Source organism: Sebastes umbrosus, chromosome 17 (assembly GCF_015220745.1).
Source record: "Sebastes umbrosus isolate fSebUmb1 chromosome 17, fSebUmb1.pri, whole genome shotgun sequence".
Taxonomy (NCBI): domain Eukaryota; kingdom Metazoa; phylum Chordata; class Actinopteri; order Perciformes; family Sebastidae; genus Sebastes; species Sebastes umbrosus.
In genome coordinates, this window is record NC_051285.1 from 26,772,194 (window position 1) to 26,785,362 (window position 13,169).

At 43.7% G+C, this 13,169-nt stretch overlaps 3 protein-coding genes across 4 annotated transcripts; 1 reads left to right on the top strand and 2 right to left on the bottom strand.

Moving 5' to 3' along the window:
• Positions 1-149: 149 nt before the first annotated feature.
• Positions 150-2,170, top strand: tcnba (transcobalamin beta a). The gene is made up of 4 exons (XM_037748185.1): positions 150-1,122; positions 1,209-1,350; positions 1,522-1,655; positions 1,931-2,170. Exons 1-4 carry the CDS (start codon positions 1,047-1,049, stop codon positions 1,999-2,001), a joined length of 423 nt encoding a protein of 140 aa, XP_037604113.1. The 5' UTR covers positions 150-1,046; the 3' UTR covers positions 2,002-2,170.
• Positions 2,171-2,958: 788 nt separating this feature from the next.
• Positions 2,959-5,297, bottom strand: si:ch211-117m20.4 (CUB and sushi domain-containing protein 3). Of its 2 annotated transcripts, none has more exons than XM_037748184.1 (5): positions 4,456-5,297; positions 4,082-4,246; positions 3,805-3,972; positions 3,532-3,732; positions 2,959-3,423 (listed from the first exon to the last, which is right to left on the bottom strand). In XM_037748184.1, the coding sequence occupies exons 1-5, from the start codon at positions 4,553-4,555 to the stop codon at positions 3,410-3,412; spliced, it is 648 nt and encodes a 215-aa protein (XP_037604112.1). In that variant the 5' UTR covers positions 4,556-5,297; the 3' UTR covers positions 2,959-3,409. The 2 variants fall into 2 exon arrangements, with proteins under 2 accessions (XP_037604112.1, XP_037604111.1); XM_037748183.1 differs by having other exon boundaries at positions 4,450-5,297.
• A 136-nt stretch (positions 5,298-5,433) lies between these two features.
• On the bottom strand, positions 5,434-12,854 carry LOC119475458 (histone H4 transcription factor). Its single transcript, XM_037748181.1, has 9 exons — positions 12,373-12,854; positions 9,190-9,416; positions 8,676-8,787; positions 8,366-8,518; positions 8,173-8,250; positions 6,879-6,999; positions 6,645-6,783; positions 6,423-6,547; positions 5,434-6,321 (listed from the first exon to the last, which is right to left on the bottom strand). The coding sequence occupies exons 1-9, from the start codon at positions 12,521-12,523 to the stop codon at positions 5,988-5,990; spliced, it is 1,440 nt and encodes a 479-aa protein (XP_037604109.1). The 5' UTR covers positions 12,524-12,854; the 3' UTR covers positions 5,434-5,987.
• Positions 12,855-13,169: the final 315 nt, after the last annotated feature.

Consider the following 13,169-nt stretch of genomic DNA (forward strand, 5'->3'; position numbering starts at 1 on the left):
TCACACTAAATACAATTAAAGGCATGTGTTAGGAAAAAGGCTATAATAGACTTGTTGACACTTTTCCCAAAATGTATGTCTATAGCTGGCTACAAGCACAGAATGCAAACCATAACAACATGTAAGTGAAGAACAATAAAGCTAATTCACTGATTTTACAATCATGTACAATGTACAAGCCTCACATGAGCATATCAGGTCTCAGAATTAAAAAAAATACTGCATGAAACTGTTACTTATGATACTTTAGACGGTTGATCAGCTTTAAGAATGCATTATAGTTCAGTTAAAAAACGGCCTATGAGCGTAATTTAACAGGTTTTCTTTTGTATTAACAGTAAAGCACTGTTTTTTAGCAATAACAGGTTAATACTGTTGAAATCCTGCTGTAAATTAACAGCAATTGTTTACATTATAGGCCTGTAAATCACCACAGGTTTGCACTGTGTTGCAACATATTTTGTTCTTATTTCTTCTATATCTCAGCCTCGGTGTGATGGAGCCCAAAATAAAGATGAATGCTTTGTTTTTACTTGACTTATTGATAAGACTGCTAAAGAGACACGTGATGTGCTATACTTAAACCTATTATTCTACTTAAAAGGCCAAATCCTGATTGCATAATGTCATATTTGCCTGGAGGGAAGGAGAGATGACCTTTCTTTACGCTCTCTGTAGAATAGACTTTGAGTTTGCATACATAAATTGTCCAGAAACAGCCAACCACTCTCATTCATGCCCTGTGAGAAAACATCACCACAAGGAGGCAGATCATTAATCAACTAAATGATCATCAAGTCCCTTCAGAGATAACATTGTTTCTCTATTCATGAAGCACACATTAACGGTGACCGGCTGCCACATGTGTGTGGCATAAGAGCAAACACTCATGTTATTTTCAGTCTGTGAATATTTAAACTCAACAAAGACAAAGTGACTGCAAGGAGTGAAGGTATTCTCGGACAGGAGTGTGCTCACAAATGAGGGTTAGGCTGGCACAATATAAGCACTGAGCTCAAGTGTTAGCAGACATCTAAAGGGACAAGATGGCACTAAGAACAGCTGCTCTCCTCTCTGTGGGCTTTATTCTGCTACTGACAAGAGGAGCTCTCACAGACACAGGTGAATATTTAAGAACATATTTGAGAAAATAACTGACTCACTTTTGTGTGCATGCATCATGCAAACTGTAACTGAATGGTATGCAGGTCCGGAGACTCTTCCCATCAGACTGTCTGTGGAGAACGACCAGTCCAACATGACTCCTGAGTCTCATTTCAGCTCTGTGGTGGAGGGAGGTGTGCTGCTGGGCGCTCTGAGGAGACTGCAGGAAACACAGCAGGACTTCAAGTACGACCACCCATGACATCCCCTCTAAAACCTCTGCATAACATCCTTTATTCACAAAGCTGGCTCGGCTGTTTCTCCTACAGCTTGTGATTACCTTATTTCTGCTGTAGACAGATGTCCTGACTTTCTCTCGGTGTGTGTGTGTTTGTGTGTGTTTGTGTGTGTGGCCAGGTTCACTGTGAAGGAGGACCCAGACTTCGGCCTGTTGCTGGAGAGTGTGAATGGAGTAGCTGGAAACGAGCACCAGCGGACGTACTGGGAGATCCTGTCAGAGAGCTCAGGAGAGTACAGCAGGCTGGATGTGGGTGAGTTTCCTCCCCAGAGTTTACACACAACATAATGAGCCGTAATGAGGCAGGAGGATTGGTTGCCTTTTCACTTAATGCCACAGGATGTCCTCTGCTGTGATTATCCTATAATATTATGACGGTATTAGTTGTTATTTTGGCTGTTCATGTGCAGGCGGTGCAACTTCATAATTATGCAGCACAACTAAGTGATGCGTTCCGCTCAGAATCTGTGTTTATGCATGAACTAAAATGTCAGAGTTTCTGATCCAAACTTGTCCCCTTTTTCACAGGAATCGGCTGCTACAAACCTAAAAGCAATGAGCACATCATCCTCAGGTTCAGCACCTGGCCCCAGCAGTGATGAGCGAGCTGAGGTGTTCAGCAGTAACTCTTCAGGATCAGATGTCAAAGAGAATCAAATTTGACTTTATGTTTTTGGGCATTTCTGGCTGTCTCTGGATTATCAAGTTCCTGTAAAGTGCAAAATGTTGTGACCGGATGAGTGAGAATAAACTAAACAGCAACATCTAGTGGCAGTCAGGAGCAACGTCATTTATCAAATGTACACAGAAAGTAAAAGTAATACAACTTCTGAAGACCACACAGAAAATAGAAGAAGAAATGTCTCATGCCAGGAAGCCTACTGTCCATCAACATTGTTTGAATAACACCGGGACGTGAGACACATACAGCTATTACATCTCTCTTCAGTCTCATGATAACTTAAAGTCTGTTGAAGGAAACTATTGCAGATTCAGGGTCTTCAACTGTTTATCTCCACAACTCCAGAAGGTGCTGATTTAAAATGAACTGGGTATTTGCAATGGAGGTTATAGTGTGTGGATGCTTTGCAGATAGGGCAGCAGTGTTTCACGGTTATATGATCCATCTATATAAAAATAAAGAATTAATTTGACTACAAAAATAGACATATTGTGCTATTTTTCACAATAAGTGATTTATAAATTTACATCGTCTACTACCTGTAAAAACAAATTGCTTATAAGGTCTACACCACTCTTGGTGTTAACTCTGACTCCTGAGCTCCTCCGACCAAATGCTCCTCCCTCCCTTTGTAACGAGATTAAGGTTTCATCTCCTTCCAAGACAGATGGACTGAGAGGAGCAGCGAGGCAGAGAAGCTATAATCTCTGTGGTATCACTTCCCTTTCTTTATGTATTTATCTTTATTGCTTCCTTTCTCTTAGAAACACAAACACGTTTACAGACACACATGTTGTAGAGTGTGGGAGATATTCAACCAACCAGAGAATACTCTCATTTGCCTACCCCAAAAACAGATCTCACCACCTGGCACTTCAGGTCAAACGTTTTTTATTTTAAATAATTAATATATAATAATAATTCCAATAAATATTTGACACAGCCTCTCAGACTGATTTAAAATTCACCCCGCTTGTCTTTTCTTTTCTGACCCTGTCTCCTCCTCACATCACACAGATTGACTGAATTTAGCAGTTCTGCTTTGTTCATAATTCACCGTTGACTCGGAGGGATTTGAACCTGCAGGCACCGAAATCTTCTCGTCATAGTGTAAAATCCCATATATAGAACCCGAGGAGAAATTGTAGTCTTCAGTGTGTTGGAGAGATTACAAATAATGTCTAAAAACATCCAGGTTTTAGTCCACTGATTAGTCCCCACAATTGGATGAAGCAGCAGAAACACACAGCGTGGCTCTGCGCTGTACAAGCTGTCTGTGTATTCCTTCTTCATCTGACGTCTCACTGTACAGTCAACATAGTGCTTTATCCTTTAGATGCTAAAAATAAAAAAAAGACAAAAGTGTTCTTTGCAAGGAATTCCTCAAAGAGAGATAACAAATTCAGGCAATAATTAACCACAGTGTGGTGGGGGAGAAGCTACTCACCACATGATATAGAGCAGTCACAAATGCAAGGGATGCACTGTGAAAAGAACCGCTTCCAGCCGGTGTCCTTCTTCCTGCAGTTGTCTAGCCGACTGCAGCCTTTTTTGGGTGGGCCGAAGTAGCTCTTGTACACACAGGTGGAGTTGCACGTCCCATTTAGCTCCCTCTCGCTGACTTCGATGCGTCCCCGCTCACACATTCCTAAAAGACAGGGAGGAGAGAAGATGAGCTGAGAGGTTCATGAGGGATCTTTGTGTCATTGTGTTTACTTACTGAGGCAGGTAGGCTTCGGGGTCCAGAGGCCGTTCAGCAGGCAAGTTCTGGTCGGGTTTCCCACCATCATGAAGCCAGAGCGACAGGAGTACCTCACCACAGAGCCAACCCACCAGTCGTCGCCATAAACGACACCATTATAGTCCACATCTGGCCTCCCACAGGTCACTGCCATGCAAAGCAAAGGATGACATGAAGCTCCATCAACAGGCTGATCATCAGAAAGAGTGACTTCTATCTAATGTCAACAACAACAACATTGTTGTGGTAGTCTTACCTCTGCACAGGGACTTGTAGCCGAGCCAGCAGCAGCTTGAGTCTCCACAGCGATCTCTCCTCAGCTCCTCGTGTCGCGACTTACAGCCTCCTAAACAAAGGGGCGCTGACCCGGTCCAATAGAAGTCGTCTATGAAATCTGGTTGGGGATTCCATTCTGTCTCACCTGCAGTAGAATAGTTTTATGAGCTTTTTTCATACATTACAACAGGACAAATCACAAACATCCAAGTTGTTTCATGCAAAACTCAAACAAAATCTTTCCAGGCTTCAAGGCCAACATTAAGAAAGATGTTATAGTTGTTATGTAGGGATCCATTAGCATTGTCTTAGAGACCATGACATGATTGAAAAATAACATTATCTTACCACTACCTTCCACCTCACCAATCCATCCAGGAAACTGAGAAATGGCTCTTTGGAAGGACCCAAGCAACAGCAACAACAACAGTGGATATAACCTCTTGGTGTCCATCTTTGGATGCAACCAGTTTCTGTGGAAAAAACTGCAGACGGATCTGGGCACTGAGTCTAAGTCATATTAATGTCCAGCAACATTATATACTGTACATCCTCATTTTTGCAAAGTCGACAGACATGAAGCCATTAGAAGCTGTCCCAGTAGAGCGGAGTTCACCGGCTGCAGAGTGAAGAAGCAGAGAGCAGTAAGTAACACTTAAACTAAGCTGTGTGTGTGCTGCCTAATCTTGTACACACAGCTAATGCCACCACGCACTTTACAGTATGTCGTGATGCGACGAAGACACACAAGTCATTTAAGTCACCTGATCACGGAGAAGTGAGAAGATCACATTGGCAGGTGTAGGGTTATGAAAAGCAGTAATAGATTTACCATCAAAAAGCTGAAATTTTTTGAACATACCTTTGAGTAGTAGAATTAGAATATATACATTATGTACACATCTTTAGGTTGATTTTATCTAATGGAGGAAAGAAGAAGAGTGCCTTCAAACAGTCCATCTAGACATAGTATATAATATTATGAGTCAATAATATGAGAGCGACAACATTTCAGTTTACAGTCACCTAATATCTGTTTGTCTTCTGAGAAGCTCAGTCAATACATTTTAGATCAATGAAATGTCCAGTCTAGTAGAGTCTGATTTAATCAGAAAATAGAGCTGCAGTAGAGCAGTTAGATCCAGCAGGGGGCGCCATAATGGAAGTACAGATGGTGGATACTTTAAATATCAATGCAGTGACCTGTATACCATTTGAATTCAATTCAGTAACTCAGTAACACTTAAACAGAATTTTGTGCACTATTAAAAACAACATTTTTACTGTGCAACATTAAAAACATCCGATTGAGACAAAAACAAATATTTCAAATGTGATTTTTGCGTCACAACTTTATTCAAGTTGTAGATGAAGCATCAAAAAACACACACACTGAGCTAATGAGGTAGGCCTTCTTTGCTGGATTGCACGCATTTCAGTGAATATTAATGCCAACGCGCCTCATATAACCTTCACAATGGTGTGGCTGATATACTTCTGAATTTGGGACAGCTTTCCCATCTAAAAGAGTTGGAATGACAACCCACTAGTCAGTGCAGCATTAGTATCCAACTCTCTGAAGATGTTACAGTATGAAATACAATGAATGAATTGAAAATAATAATAAAAAAATACTGGAAAACGGGCTGTCCACGAGCTCAACATTAGCAAAAAAACACACTAAAACAGGTTAATCACCTAACATAGGCTTATAGTCAAGATTGGTCATCATGGAGTACGCATCCCTTCATTTAGACGTTTTAATTTATTAATAAGTTCCTTCAGTCCCCGTTAAAGGCTCAGAAATTCCTCAAGGTCTATGAGACAGCACAGCTGATTACAGGCTATCCTGTCATGTGTAAGACGTGTATTCAGGACTGTAGCAGTCAAACCACCTGCATTCCTTGCTGCTGAGCAACATCCTGGAGTTGCTGCATGACAGAGTCCTCCCCAGCTTGCGACAAACCTCCAGTGAGAACGTACAGCATGCCCTCCTCCTGACTGCCCTCCTCAGTCCTCTGCTCCTCCAGCAGCACCCCCCTCAGTTCTACCTGCGACTCCGAGGGAGCCGCCCCCGGGGATTCCTCCTCGGTCTGGCCGCTGTCCTCGTCCTCCTCCGCTTGATTACTTTGTCGTTCCCTCATTAGCTGCTCGGTCAGTTCCACGCTCTCGTAGCGAATCAGTTGCAGCCGCAAGAAGCCGTCCTCGTGCTCCTTGTACCTGACGGAGTGATGAAAAGAAGGGAATCAATGCTGCAACACCCCACACATCTCAAACTCAGCTTTACTGGGGTTGATTGATTTTGTCAATGCAAGACTTACCTGAACCTGGGGTGTCCAGAGGGCCATTTGAATTGGTGCTTTTTGTGCAGATGAACAGTTAGGTTGTTGCCCCGGGTGAAGCACTGATCACACACATGGCACTTGTAGCGAGCTACAAAATTCCCCTGATTAGGGAAATGAAACATTAGAGAACTATAAATGACATTAAAACTCCCTATCTGAGTGTACATTAACAATAATGTAAAAGATTCCCTCTTTCACCTTATGCTCTCTTTTGTGGTGAATCTTCATGGTGCCGAGGGCACGAGAGGTGAAGCCACAGCCTGGAACGTCGCAGCGAAAAGCCGGCTCGCTGCTGTGGGTATCCAGGTGTTTGCGCAAGTCTATCAGATTCTTACAGCTGGAAATACAAAATCCAGAGTGGGAGTATTAAGAAAACAATAAAGTGTGTTTCAAAGCTTAATCTTGTTTTCTTTGTGCTGCTGCATGTGATACCTGTATTCGCAGTATTCACAGCTGTATGGCTTCTCGTTGCTGTGGCGGAACTTGATATGGTTGCGCAGGGAAGAGGGTGACGGACAAGTCATGTCACACAGCGGGCACTTATAGTGGCTCACTGGAACGACAAGAAAAAGACAAAACAGTGGTGAGATCACATCATCTAATAATACTGTAGACAGAGCTGTTTGTCGTCACTCACTTGGACACCAAAGTGTATCACATGGTCAGCTTGGTCAAAAATAGACATCATAAAGGCCTATTTTCTACTTATGCTTGTGTCAAGCATCGACATCCTGATGAAATAATGTACTCTAAAGGCACTTTCAGAAGCCATAGTCCGTTTGGTTAGTCCGAATCAGAGTGAAATTGATACTTTTGGTTTGTTTTCTATTTAGTCTGGTGCGGTTTGTTCAGTGCACCAATCAAAGTGGATAAAAAAAAAATAAAAATAAGTTGCAGAGGGGCGTGTACGAAGGAGCAAATTTATCTTTTTCATTTGGAGAGCTGCCACTTCTATGCAGAGAATCAGACTTTGATGCTGTCAAATCTTTTCACTTTGACTCGGCTCTGATCTACCGTGCGCACGAATCCCTTCTCCTCCAGTTTATCTGGAAGGACTTTATAAACGTCACTATTTTTGTAGACTTTATTTAGCATATTCTGCGTGTTCTCTTTGGCCCAGATGTCAAGCAAACATCGGACTTCTGTAGAGGTCCAAGTCCATCCTCTCCTACTCATGTTAACCTGTTAACCTGTCGTTTACAGCTGTGTCCATCTCAACACAGGCAGTCTGCGTTTTGGTTCGCTTGGAAACGGTCTGAGACCATTTACGAGAGGTGGTCTTGTACTGGTCCACACCAGAGTAAGATTACGAACAACACCAGAGGTTGAACTGCAACAGAGTTCAATTAAAACAGACTAACTGTTGGCTTGTGAAAGCGCCCTAAAACACTGTTGCTATAACAACACAGACGTCTATCAATGTGAATTGCTCATAGCAGGTGTCCAGAGAGCTGAGGCTTACTAATGTTTACTAATGTTTATGGGTAAACTTGAGCAGCTCAAACAGAGCGTTTCAGACAGAGGGTGAAAAGAGGAGCTGCAGCACAGCCGGTATGAGAAAAATAAAGCGTTTTTTGAACATTAAAGCATGTAAACATGTTCTACTTGAAAAACCAAAACACAAGTATGCACCTGAAAACAAGCATAATAGGTCCTCTTATGGACAGTGTGGACTTTAAGTCCTCCCCAGCATATGGGAACAACAACTGATGTAGGAGGGACTGACCGTGGGTTCTCATGTGGTCTCTCAGTAGTCTTTCTGTTGCAAAGCGTTTGGAACAGTGAGAACACTGGAACCTCTGACCTGCAGCACACACACAAGCACACAAAGCAAGAATCACCAGATGGGAAAATTTTAACCTGTTGCAAACATTGTTATTAATCTTCCTGTCATAACACATCTGACAGGTTTTTTTTACCTTCCATGGCGCTCTGTCGTATGATGTGGTCAAAGAACTTGGTGTTGTTAGCGTACATCCCCCCGCAGCCTGGACACGCCACCGCCTTCTCTTGGGTGTGGCTGCGCAGGTGCTCCCGAAGCTTAGGACGCCCTTTAGCGGTGGCTTCACAATCTGCAGAGTGACACAACTTTGGATTCAACAAACCTACATTCTTAGAACTAAGCAGAAAATATAGTATTCAGCCTTTTACATATTCTTTGACCATGAATTGGTTGCGTAATCTTTAGCTACATTGACATTTCTGAACTTTAATCTTGACGTTAAATACCTTTCCATCCACAGCGTATGGGGAATTCATGGTCTCCTGTTGGTACATCTATGCACAGGCTATGCATCTCCACATGGCGATAGAAGAACTCTGGGTTTTCATACGGTGGTTGCTTTATCGAATATGCATAGAAAGAAGAAACACATTTTAGAGTTCAAGAAGAAAAAGTTTAGATTCTACTTCATGGGCACTTGAAAGGAAGAAACCCTTCCATTTATCTCAACTGTGTAGACTTGGGGGTCCTAACTGCTTGGCTTGTGGTATAATTTAATTTATATTTACTGTTATATCAGTGAATGTACAAAGGCAGGTGAGGCTGCAGGTGAGACAACAGATGTTGCAAAGAGATGTATTTGCTTTCCATACATTGTGGACTTGCATTATCTGAAGCATACAGATCACCACACATTACAACTGATGCTTGCCTCTCCACATTTAGAGGTAAATATAGAAGTAATCTTGCCTTGCTCCACCAGCAGCAGCAGCAGCAGCACCACCATCTGCCAAAGCTTACCTCACATTCCTCCCAAAGGCAGATGAAATTGTCTGGGATGTCTGGGATGATGTTGCAGTTCTGGTAGCCGATGGAGCAGGTGCCCATCTCTGGATGGGCGTTGAGCACCTGTTGACCCAACTGCTTCAGCTTAGTGTGGTAACAGTGAAAGAACAGATGTCTTCGCAGCTCCTCGGGACCCTCCACAGAACAGAAACCACAGTCTCTCCAAAGACAGTTTCTCTCCCCTTGGCACAAAAAGGAAATATTTTGCATTAGTAGGATTTTGCATTGGGGCTGCATGGTGGTGCAGTGGTTAGCACTGGTGCCTCACAGCAAGAGGGTCACAGGTTCGTATCCGGCTTGGGGCCCTTCTGTGTGGAGTTTGCATGTTCTGCATGTTCTCCCCGTGTTAGCGTGGGTTCTCTCTGGGTACTCCGGCTTACTCCCACAGTCCAAAGACATGCAGGTTCATTATTGACTCTAAATTGCCTGTAGGTGTGAATGGTTTGGTCTGTCTCTATGTGTCAGACTGGCGGATGGATAGATTTTTGCATTAGTAGGCGTCCTTCTTGCAGCTATCAGACTCCACAACCAGCTCTGCTCCCAGTAGACCACTTACAAAAACTGACAATAACCTGATATTTTCAGGTGGAATTTCATTTCATTCTCACTGTGCAATATCATTTTCCACTTGTGCAATTTTGTTAATAGTCTGCTTATTGTCAATACTGTATATACTGCTCCTATTTTTTATAGTTCCTTCTATTTAAATGGTTCATATTCTGTTACACTTTGTTTAGCTCTTTTTCACTGCTGCTGTAGACTGCAAATTTCCCCACTGCGGGACTAATAAAGGAATATCTGATCTTATCTTATATTTCTTGTTGATCATCTATTATTTAATAGTGTTATTTAACAAGTGGAAAATGATAGCGTACAGGAGCATCTGCTGCAGGTCCAGCAGGATGCTAAGAAGCTTCTTCCCACAAGCGGTTAGGCTTGTAAATGGACTGTGTCCCCTCCCCACACACACACACACACTCACTTCCAACCCCCCAACATTAACACAGAAACAGTTTTTAAAGCTAGTCACATGTCAAACACAAATTTTGGAACAGTAATGCAAACAGCCCTTTACTATGGACATAAATGCACTTTTCTCTGCTGCTAAACACGACTGCAAATTGTATGAAATTGTGTCTGAAACGTTTACTTATTTTATCCTTTTATTGTTATCTTTAGGTATGTTAATTTTAATACTTATTTATTCTATCCTTTTTAATGCACTGACGGGAGCTGGGAGAAACAATATTTCGTTTCCTTCTGTGTATGCAAATACTCAGCGAAATGACAATAAAGTGAATCTTGAATCTTGATATTGCACAGTGAGAATGAATGAATGAATGAATGAATGAATGAATGAATGAAATTCCACCTGAAAATATCAGGTTATTGTCAGTTTTTGGTGTGTAAGTGGTCTACTGGGAGCAGAGCTAGTTGTGGTCTACTGGGAGCAGAGCTGGTTGTGGTCTACTGGGAGCAGTGCGGATTGTGGTCTACTGGGAGCAGAGCTAGTTGTGGTCTACTGGGAGCAGTGCTGGTTGTGATCTACTGGGAGCAGTGCGGATTGTGGTCTACTGGGAGCAGAGCTGGTTGTGATCTACTGGGAGCAGAGCTGGTTGTGGTCTACTGGGAGCAGTGCTGGTTGTGATCTACTGGGAGCAGAGCTGGTTGTGATCTACTGGGAGCAGTGCTGGTTGTGGTCTACTGGGAGCAGAGCTGGTTGTGATCTACTGGGAGCAGTGCTGGTTGTGGTCTACTGGGAGCAGTGCTGGTTGTGGTCTACTGGGAGCAGAGCTGGTTGTGATCTACTGGGAGCAGAGCTGGTTGTGATCTACTGGGAGCAGAGCTGGTTGTGGTCTACTGGGAGCAGTGCTGGTTGTGATCTACTGGGAGCAATGCGGATTGTGGTCTACTGGGAGCAGAGCTGGTTGTGGTCTACTGGGAGCAGTGCTGGTTGTGGTCTACTGGGAGCAGAGCTGGTTGTGATCTACTGGGAGCAGAGCTGGTTGTGATCTACTGGGAGCAGTGCTGGTTGTGGTCTACTGGGAGCAGAGCTAGTTGTGGTCTACTGGGAGCAGAGCTGGTTGTGGTCTACTGGGAGCAGTGCTGGTTGTGATCTACTGGGAGCAGAGCTGGTTGTGATCTACTGGGAGCAGAGCTGGTTGTGGTCTACTGGGAGCAGAGCTGGTTGTGGTCTACTGGGAGCAGAGCTAGTTGTGGTCTACTGGGAGCAGAGCTGGTTGTGGTCTACTGGGAGCAGAGCTAGTTGTGGTCTACTGGGAGCAGTGCTGGTTGTGGTCTACTGGGAGCAGAGCTGGTTGAGGTCTACTGGGAGCAGAGCTGGTTGTGGTCTACTGGGAGCAGTGCTGGTTGTGGTCTACTGGGAGCAGAGCTGGTTGTGGTCTACTGGGAGCAGTGCTGGTTGTGGTCTACTGGGAGCAGAGCTGGTTGTGATCTACTGGGAGCAGAGCTGGTTGTGATCTACTGGGAGCAGAGCTGGTTGTGGTCTACTGGGAGCAGAGCTGGTTGTGATCTACTGGGAGCAGAGCTGGTTGAGGTCTACTGGGAGCAGTGCTGGTTGAGGTCTACTGGGAGCAGAGCTGGTTGAGGTCTACTGGGAGCAGAGCTGGTTGTGGTCTACTGGGAGCAGTGCTGGTTGAGGTCTACTGGGAGCAGTGCTGGTTGTGGTCTACTGGGAGCAGAGCTGGTTGTGGTCTACTGGGAGCCGTGCTGGTTGTGGTCTACTGGGAGCAGTGCTGGTTGTGGTCTACTGGGAGCAGAGCTGGTTGTGGTCTACTGGGAGCCGTGCTGGTTGAGGTCTACTGGGAGCAGTGCTGGTTGTGGTCTACTGGGAGCAGAGCTGGTTGAGGTCTACTGGGAGCAGAGCTGGTTGTGGTCTACTGGGAGCAGTGCTGGTTGAGGTCTACTGGGAGCAGTGCTGGTTGTGGTCTACTGGGAGCAGAGCTGGTTGTGGTCTACTGGGAGCCGTGCTGGTTGTGGAGTCTCACAGCTGCAGGAAGGAAGGAAGCACTACAGGATGTAGAAATGAAGCTATAACTATTTGTCTGAAGTGTCAGTAATGCTTTGTAGCTGAGCCTCAGGTAGTTAGTGGTACTATACTACTAAAGACCTGCTCACCTCCTGCTTCCTCCTCGTCCTCCTCCGCCGCAGTGAGGTGTCCCTCCGCGTGTTTACAGAAGTTATCCATCCGACTGAAAGACTCCTGGCATGAACTCCACTCACACTCCAGCTTCAGGGTCTTCTTGTGGATGCGTTTGTTAGGAGGCATCTCTCTGTTTCCCGTGTTTCACCCGCAGACTGAAGCTAGAACCGTCCAGGCTTCTCCATCTCCATCACCTGGCTTCTCCCGGGTGATAACGTTAGCTAACACCGGATGTTAACTCTAATACAACATTAACTCTGCTATAATAACAGTTAGAGTTTCACAAACATCCTCCCGGAACTGTTTAACTAACTATTAAACATACGAGACTCAAATGATCACTTAAATACGAGCTTTAACTCAGTAATTATCTGTTTAAAAGCACCGACCAGATGTAAACAAGAGAGTTGTTTTGGTCAGCCACAAGAAACTGTGTGCTAGGAAGAATGTCTCCGGTCTCCACAGAAACAAAAGTACACTTCAATAGTTCCGGGTGTAATACGTTCCGTTTAAAAAAGTGAAACTTTTAAGTACTTTTCTTGGCATTTATGCTACTTTATACTATATGGAAAATGGAATATTTATAAAATAAATACATTTATATATATATAAATAAAAACATATATATATATCTACACATATACATATATACGTATATATACAGTATATATACATATATATCATAAACAACATTTTTGATAAAGATAAAGAAATTGAATATCAAAGAATTGTGTTAACTAGATCTTTGGTATTTCTATACCGCAATTTCTTA